At 59.5% G+C, this 8,528-nt stretch overlaps 1 protein-coding gene across 1 annotated transcript in view; it reads left to right on the top strand.

The window, feature by feature from the left end:
- Window positions 1–8,528, top strand: part of FBN3 (fibrillin 3) — a 53,751-nt gene that overhangs the window by 17,484 nt on the left and 27,739 nt on the right. The window contains exons 25-36 of the mRNA XM_044913115.1: window positions 763–888; window positions 1,657–1,782; window positions 1,934–2,056; window positions 2,202–2,327; window positions 3,289–3,414; window positions 4,702–4,824; window positions 5,015–5,132; window positions 5,545–5,675; window positions 5,757–5,879; window positions 6,637–6,759; window positions 6,846–7,007; window positions 7,961–8,029. Coding sequence (XP_044769050.1) covers window positions 763–888; window positions 1,657–1,782; window positions 1,934–2,056; window positions 2,202–2,327; window positions 3,289–3,414; window positions 4,702–4,824; window positions 5,015–5,132; window positions 5,545–5,675; window positions 5,757–5,879; window positions 6,637–6,759; window positions 6,846–7,007; window positions 7,961–8,029 — 1,476 coding nt within the window. The remainder of the gene's footprint in view (window positions 1–762; window positions 889–1,656; window positions 1,783–1,933; window positions 2,057–2,201; window positions 2,328–3,288; window positions 3,415–4,701; window positions 4,825–5,014; window positions 5,133–5,544; window positions 5,676–5,756; window positions 5,880–6,636; window positions 6,760–6,845; window positions 7,008–7,960; window positions 8,030–8,528) is intronic.

Genomic DNA, 8,528 nt, shown 5'->3' with positions numbered 1-8,528 from the left:
TCCTTCCTTCCTTCCTTCCTTCCTTCCTTCCTTCCTTCCTTCCTTCCCTCCTTCCCTCCCTCCCTCCCTCCCTCCCTCTTTTATTCATTCAGTGAACATTTTATGAACCACCAAGAGGTCAGTAGCAGACAGCCAGTTTCTCAGAGCTCATGACCTGATGGGGAGACACCTGTTAATAGAATGAATTCCCAGAGACATGCAAAACAGCCACTGTGAGAAGCGCCTGAGAGGGCCACGTGGTGGGGTGGGGTGTGGTCGCCAGGGATGTCCTGTTCTGGGGGGCTTGGCGTTGTGGCTGAGAGAGTGGGACTGAATGTGGTGAAGAGGGGCTGGAATATCAGCCTGAAGGGAGAACAGCAGGTGCAAAGGCCCTGGGGTGGTCCAGAGGGGTGGAAGGAGGTACACGAGACTGGAGCTTGAGGAGGGTGGTGCGACAGCCTGCTCCCCACACCAATGCCTGGAGACTGGACCTTGCCTTCCCCCTGTGTCCTACAGGGTGGCTTCTCAGGGGCTCCTTCAGTAACTCCAGGACTGTCAGCCTCGTGGCCCTGACCCTCCTGAGAATCCCAGCTTCCTTCTTGGGCTGACTTGTCCCTGCTCCTCAGCTCAGTCTCTGCTGGGTCAACTGAGCCCCAAGCCTCCAGGCTCTCCTGGGCAGCGCCAGGGTGACGGGGCTGGGGACTGCAGGGAGAAGCTTCCACGAGCCACAGCACACTGGCCCCGCCCGCGTCTTCACAGCTGCTCTCTCTTCCACATGCCCAGACGTGGACGAGTGTGTGCGGGACCCGCTGCTGTGCCGGGGAGGTACTTGCACCAACACGGAGGGGAGTTACACGTGTCAGTGCCCCCCTGGACATGCGCAGATGGCCCAGGGCACTGCCTGTGAGGGTGAGCGTGCCACCCGCGTTGGTGCCGTGCGTGTAGTAGTGCGAATGCGTGTCTGTGCACGTCTGACGAGGTAGCTGCATGAGTGTGCGCGCATGTGTCAGTGTACATCGGTGCGTGTGCGAGGTTGCACGCACGAGACCAGAGAGCATGCATGTGTCAGGGTGTAGGTGTGTATCTGTGCCTACACAAGAGTGAGTGTGTGAGTGGGTGTGTGTGAGTCCACATGAGCTTGCGAGAGAGAGCGTGCGTGTCTAAGCGTGCATGTGTATTTACTCACGGGTGAGGGTGTTTGCAGGTGCAGGGGTCCGAGGGTGTGTTTGTGTGTGGGTCTGAGTGTGCCTCTGGGTGTGTGTTCACACAAAGGCAAGTATGGGTGAGAGGTGCGTTTGTGAGTCCGTATGAGTGCATGTGGTGTGAATCTGTGTGTGTGTGTGTGTGTCTACTGAGGACGATTGTGTTTGCACGTGAGTGGGTGTGGGTGTGTGTGAGCCTACATGAACGCGCACATGGGTGCGTGAGTCTGCGTGTGGATATGCATCTGCTGAGGGTGAGTGTGTGCATATCGGGTGTGTTTGTGAGTCTTGTGAGCGGGCAAAGGGATGTGAGTGTGTATTTGAGTGTGGGTGTGTGTCTATCCAGGAAGAGTGTGTCCGTGCAAGGATGTGTTTGTGCGTGTGTGAGTGTCTCGGGGACACGTCGATGGCAGAAGGGTCCCAGTCGGCCATCCGCTCACACCCAGCCCCCACCAGCCACATGCTCCCCCCGCAGATGTCGACGAGTGTTCCCTGAGTGACGGCCTGTGTCCCCACGGCCACTGTGTCAACGTCATTGGGACCTTCCAGTGCTCCTGCCACGCTGGCTTCCAGAGCACGCCCGACCACCAGGGCTGCATGGGTGAGACCAGGCCCACCTGCCCCACCCCGGGGGGGCCCCCAGCCCCCGCCGGCGCCCCAGCCCCATCACCAGTCCTTCCCCGCCGCCGTCAGCCCCATGCTTGGCCCCACCCCCTGGCCCTGCCCCTCCACCTCTGCCCTGCCTCCCGCAGACATAAACGAATGCCACACCGGGAACGGTGGCTGTGACATGCACTGCACGAACACGGAGGGCAGCTACCACTGTGGTTGCGGCCGTGGCTACTCACTGATGCCCAACGGGAGGGCGTGTGCAGGTGTGTGGCATGGGGGAACCGACCGAGCCCGGCCCAGGGGAAGCCAGCCAGACCGGGGACAGGCCACTGACCCTGTGGCAGGGTCCCTGGGGCTCCCCCTCTGTCCCTGCCTGCTTACAGCCCAGCATCCCCCCTGCTCCCCCAGACGTGGATGAGTGTGCGGAGAACCCGGACATCTGCGACGGGGGCCAGTGTGCCAACGTGCCAGGGGACCACCACTGCTTATGCTATGACGGCTTCATGGCCACGCTGGACGGGAGGACGTGCGTTGGTGAGGAGCCGGGACTGGGGGGTGCAGGAGACAGCATCTGGGCTCACGCACAGGGAAACACACGGGCCAGACAGACACCAGGCTACTTCCCTGTCGCATGCAGGGAGGGGGGACAGGCTTTGCAGCAGCGCTGGTGCCCTCAGCCGACTGCCACGCGCCAGGGCCTGTGGGGTCTGATTCAGAGCAGCAGATACCCCGAACCTTGCACTTTGAGCACGTCCGCCGACCACTCCTTGTGTACCTGGTACGCACACAGCTTCACACCCCGCTCCCAGGGCTGCATTTTAAGATACCTGCACACCGAGGCGCTTTATGCGTAACAGGGTGAGCAAAATGGGAAAGGCGCTCTGAACTGTTTCCTGAGCCCTGCTTGGGGACCTCGGTCTGCTGAGGCCATGGTCACCGTCCCGTCCTGGCTGTGGGGCATCCCAGGGCCCGGGGAGCAGGTGTCCGCCCCCTCAGGGCAGGGCTGGGGCCCGAGTGGGGAAGTTGCAGGCAGGAGAAGTGTAACTCCCCCCCCGAAGAAGACAAGTCCCGCCCAGTGCAGCTTAGGGTCCCGATCGCAGGGAGCCTTAGGGAGTACTGCAGCACCTTGGATCAAATCAAACCGGGATGCTTTTACTGCTCCATGCCCTTCCTGCAGATCCACGTTGGCGTAAAGCCTCAGACAAGGCCTGTAGGAGGAAAACCTGACCAGCTTCACTTAGCTCTATGTGCTCTAAATGTATTCGGCCACAAAATCCTTTTGGGAACACATGCCCGATACGTACCACAGAACACGCTCTGTCACATGTCGACAGGACCTCCTGGTTGCCCAGCGGTGGAACCAGAGGGAGCTCCCCGATCCTGGAGATGGGCCGGCAGAGCTTCAGCATGGGGGGGGTCCTCACGTGGCAGGGCACTCAGCCACTCTCGCGCACCCCCTCCACCCTCACCTGCTTCCTCTCTCGTCCTCCCACAGACGTGAACGAGTGTGACCTGAGCCCCCACATTTGCCTCCATGGGCACTGTGAGAACACAAAAGGTTCCTTTGTCTGCCACTGCCGCCCGGGTTACGTCATCAGGAAGGGGGCCACGGGCTGCTCCGGTGAGCTGGCAGTCAGGGGTCCTGCAGTCTGCCCCACCCCTCGGGGCTGAGCACAGCCAGACCTCATTCTTCCAGATTCCCACGGGTGCGGTCTTGGGTTAAAGCGGGAACCAGACCCGGCCAGGCACCCCCAGGGCTCCCCTTGGCACACAGCTCTGCAGCCCCAGGTATCCCCGGCAGTGTCCCCAAAGAAGCCAACCTGATGACTTTGAGTGATACGGGGGCGAACATTTCAGCAGTGCCGTAGTCATCGGTTTAGGTGCCTAGGGCTATCGTAACAAATTTCTCCCAGCCTGGTGGCTCACACACACAGAAGTGTATTCTCTCTCAAGAACGGTTCTGGAGGCCAGAAATCTGCAGTCAGTGTGTGGGCAGGCTTGGCTCCTTCCTGGGGGTCTGGGGGGGTGGATCTGTCCCATGCCTCTGCCCCCTTCTGGCGGTGGCCGCCAGTCCTCAATGTTTCTCGGCTCATAAATGTGTCACTCCACTCTGTCTCCCTGTTTTCACGTCGGTTCTGTCTGCCTGCGTCCAAATTTCCCTCTTATAAGGATGTCAGTCACTGGATTAAGGCCACCCCAGTCCAGGATGACCCCATCCTAACTTGGTTATATTTCCCAGTAAGGTCCGGTTCACAGGTTCCAGGAATTAGGATTTGAACATACCTTTTTGGAGGACACAAAAATACAGTTATGCGGTTATTTGAATGTGTGTTAGAATCCCACGTCACAAAGCAGCATCAAGTCCATGACTTTAGAGACTGTTGTTGATGTAAAATTAGCTTTTAAAATCCATTGCAACAGTAATAGCGCAAGTATGTAAAGAGACGTTCAGTAACCAGTAGCTCACGTAGGTGGTGGATGAACGTTGCAGAGATGATAAGGGTGAAGCCGACTTCAGACTTGGCTGAGGATCGGAAACTCTGGTTTAGAAGAAATCCTGCTTTAGAGCAAGGACATCTGTGTTAGGACGGTTACTCTTAAGGTCTACCCTAAGTCTCTCCAGCTGCAATTTCAGACCACTGCAGAGGGCTGCTGGGAGTCGTGCCTTTTGGGTTTTGGGGTTTTTCTCCTGGGCTCTGGGTGAAGGTGGAAGCTCCTGGAGTGGGGAGGGGGCTCTCTGGGCCAGCCCTCCCCCAGGAGGGTCCTTGCTTCTTTCCTTCTGCTGCACTCTCTCCGCGCTCTGCACCCGAGGCCCTATCTCTACGAGGCCCGGGCCTTGTGGGGGTGCTGTGTCCTCCTTCCCTCTCCTGGTCCTGACCCTCCTGCGACCGGGTTCCTCTCCTCACAGATGTGGACGAGTGTGAGCTTGGGGGACACAGCTGTGACAGTCACGCTTCCTGCCTCAATGTCCCTGGGAGTTTCAGCTGCAGGTGCCAACCAGGCTGGGTGGGGGATGGCTTCGCATGTCACGGTGAGTGCCCCAGGGGCAGGCGGTCTGGGCAGAGCAGTGGAGGTAGGTTGGGGGCAGGTGGGGGACCGGGTGGGGGTGGCCGGGCCCAGGGGTGTCTGTGGGGGCCGGTCAGGGCTGAGATTGGAGGGTCTGCCTCCCTGCAGCCCCCCAATGCACACACTTCGGGGGCTCCGGGCTCCGTGTCGTGCAGACCTGGATGAGTGTGCCTTCCCAGAGCATTGGTGCAGCCTGAGAGCTGACTGTTTGAATGCTCCCGGTTCCTACCGCTGCGTCTGCCGCCTCGGCTTCACCGGGGACGGCTTCTCCTGGGAGGGGGGGGGGGGGGGGGGGGGGGCCCGAGAGGGACAGCCATGGGGGCTGGATTCCGAGGGGGTCACAGTGGTCAGTGGGCTTCCCGACTCACCCCGATCCACCGCCCACACCACACGCTGGGGTGCTGGAGAGGGTGCGCCTTCAGCCCGTGGGGCCGCAGGCCAGGCCCAGCGTCACTGGGGGCGGTCTTCTGCCCTGGACTCTGGATGCACGGAGCCTTCAGGATGTGGGGAGCAGGAACACTGGCTTACTTCCCGGGACCCTCCATCCGGGGCCCGGGTCACCAGGTCCCCTGTCTCCCTGAGTCCCTGGAACCCTGGGTGACCACGAAGGGTTTGATTGGGGCCCCCTGCCCACCCTGCATGAGTCCTGGCCAGCTGGCCCCCAGCCCTCTGCCTCTCGGGGTCCCGCAGACAGGGACGAATGTGCCGAGGACGTGGACCTCTGTGAGAACGGGCAGTGCCTCAATGCCCCCGGCGGGTACCGCTGTGAGTGTGAGATGGGCTTCAGCCCCACGGAGGACCACCGCGCCTGCCAGGGTGAGGCCTGGGGCTGCCGGGCTGGGGGATGCAGCAGGAGCAGGCTGCTGGGCGAGGTGGGCTGACCTGGGGTCCCCACAGATGTGGACGAGTGTGTCCTCGGGAACCTCTGCGTGTTTGGGAGCTGCGAGAACCTGCCCGGAATGTTCCGCTGTGTCTGCAGTGGGGGCTACGAGCTGGACCGTGGTGGGATCAACTGCACGGGTATGGGGTCAGCCAGGCTGTGGGTGGGGAGGGCGCAGGGCTCCCCACCTCCCTGCCCTCAGACCTCTTCTCCAATGTCCTGTTCTGGGGGGGCTTGTCTGACCCCCCGTCCCTAGCAGCGCCCCCACAGATCCCTGTTCCCATCAACCTGTCATCTATCATCGCCTGAATAAATGCAGTGAATGAACAAAGGTGTGCTCCCTCCACTACAGTTGTCAAAATGGTCACCTACTTAAAACGGGGGTCAGCGGACTCTTCCAGTAAGGGACCAGATAGGAAATGTATGGCTTTCCAGCCATACAGTCTCTGTCACAGCTACTCAGGTGCCTTGTAGCCTGGAAGCAGACACAGGCAGTATGTAAATGAGTGGGCGTGGGTGTGTGCCAATAAAACTTTATTTACACAAACAGGCAGGGGGCCGGATTTGGCCCACAGATAAGAGTCTGCCAACCCCTGGTTTGAAAGCATGTTCCAAGTGTCGGCTTTGTACGATAGCTGCGTGGAAGCCAGGACACAGGGAACTTTCAAGGGGCAAACCTCTGTGCCAAGTGGAACAGAGCCGGGAGGAGATGGGGTTGGACTGGGCAGGGCAGCCCCTACAGGCTGCTGTCCCCTCGGGCTTTCTTCCCAGGGGAGGACATGGCCTCGCCCCACAGCCCCACATCCGACATTGAGGGTTTCAGCTTCCCAGGAGGAAGGTGGGAGGGAAGGGGGTCAAGGGAGGGCTCCCTGCTGACGGCACCCCCCCACTCGGCAGATGTCAATGAGTGCGCAGACCCCGTGAACTGCATCAATGGCCTGTGTATCAACACCCCCGGAAGCTACCTCTGCAGCTGCCCCCAGGATTTTGAGCTGAACCCCAGCGGCGTGGGCTGTGTGGGTGAGTAAGCCTCGGCTCCCACTGGGGCGCCCGTGGTAGGTGAGCGGGGCGTACCACTTGCTAACCGCCCCTTTCCGCCTGTTCAGACACCCGGGTTGGGAATTGCTTCCTGGACACGCATGACCGAGGGGACGGTGGCATTTCCTGCACTGTGGAGATCGGGGTTGGCATCACCCGCGCATCCTGCTGTTGCTCCCTGGGACGGGCCTGGGGCAACCCCTGTGAACCATGCCCGATGGCCAACACCAGTGAGTCCCGCGGTGGGGGGACACAGGCGAGCACGCCCCAGGACTCACGGGGTCGTCTTTGCTACGGGAGGGACCCTGAGAACCAGAGAGGGAGAGGGGCTGCCCTGGGTCACAGAGCACATTCTTGGTAGTTCGTCGGCTGTGCCTCTCTCGAGGTCTCTTTCTGCCGTCCCGTCTGGCAAATTCTCTGTGTGTTTCTATTCACTTGCTTCCTCAGTCAGGCAGCAAACACCGAGAGTTCCTCTGTGCGCTGCGCAAGGGGCTGGGGACCCAGAGAAGGATGAACCACAGCCCTACACACTGCCTCACACCCATAAACCGGTGGTCCCTGGGCTGTGGGAGTAGAGCGATTCTAAGGGTTTGCTTGAGGCTCAGTGATGGCCGTGGAGAGGAAGAGGGTAAGGGAAGCCTTCCCAGGACAAGGGGCTTAAATGAGGTTTGGAAGGCTGAGCAAGAGTTTTCCAAGTAGAGCAGGGGGAAGGGTGTGCAATGCAGTGGGAATAGCATGTGCAAAGGCCTCAGGTTCACACACCTGTCCACCTATTCAGGGGTGTGTGTGTGTGTGTGTGTGTGTATATCTATGACGTCCAGGGTCTTTCTTTCAACGGGGGAAATTTGCAGTCACACTGGTCTGGTTTTAGGTCAGAAGAAATTGCCCCTCTCTACTCCCAGCTACTAGCACACAGTGCATCTGTTCACGTGTTGAATGTGAACACATTTACACACACATGCGCACGCACACTTGTGCACGCACACTGTCCCCTCCTCCCAGATTGGCCAAGGTCTCTTGGCTCCAAGAGGCTGAGATATAGGGTTTATAGTTGGTGTAGGAGAGGGATGCAGGGCCCATCCTGGAGCCCTTTGTAGGGGACCTCAACTCCCCTGCCTCCCCTCCTCGCCTTGCCTAAATGCCCCTCCCCACAGCCCCTCAGAAGAACCTGTTTCCCTTACAGCTGAGTACAGAACCTTGTGCCCTGGGGGCGAGGGCTTCCGGCCCAACCCCATCACTGTCATCCTGGAAGGTGAGTTCCTGGCAGACCATCCACCCACGTACCCACTGATTGACCTTTCTCTCAGCGCCGCTTCACCAAAGTGCGGTTGTGGGGGCCCCACATCCTCCTGCCGTGAGGTCAGGCTGTGAGACTAAACTGTTCTTAGTGTGTGGTGAATTTTTTGTTTTTTCTTTCGTCTACCTTTTCTTCCACCTGTTGGTTTATTGACCCATCCTTCCACCCATCCATCTATTCATCCCCCATCCCCCCATCCAGTCGTCTACCCATCCATCCATTCCTCACTCATAAATCTTCCATCCTTTATTCGTTCTTCCCTCCCTCCCTCCCTCCCTCCCTTCCTGTCTTCCATGCATACATACATTTATCCATCCACTCACTTACCTGTCCATCCATCCATCCATCCATCCATCCACCCACCCACCCATCTATCCATCCATCCGCCCATCCATCCATCCATCCATCCATCCACCCACCCATCTATCTATCCATCCATCCATCCATCCATCCA

The sequence above is a fragment of the Neomonachus schauinslandi genome, chromosome 1 (genome assembly GCF_002201575.2).
Source record: "Neomonachus schauinslandi chromosome 1, ASM220157v2, whole genome shotgun sequence".
Lineage (NCBI taxonomy): Eukaryota > Metazoa > Chordata > Mammalia > Carnivora > Phocidae > Neomonachus > Neomonachus schauinslandi.
The sequence above is the reverse complement of the archived record's forward strand: the minus strand, read 5'-3'. Positions and strand labels throughout refer to the sequence as shown.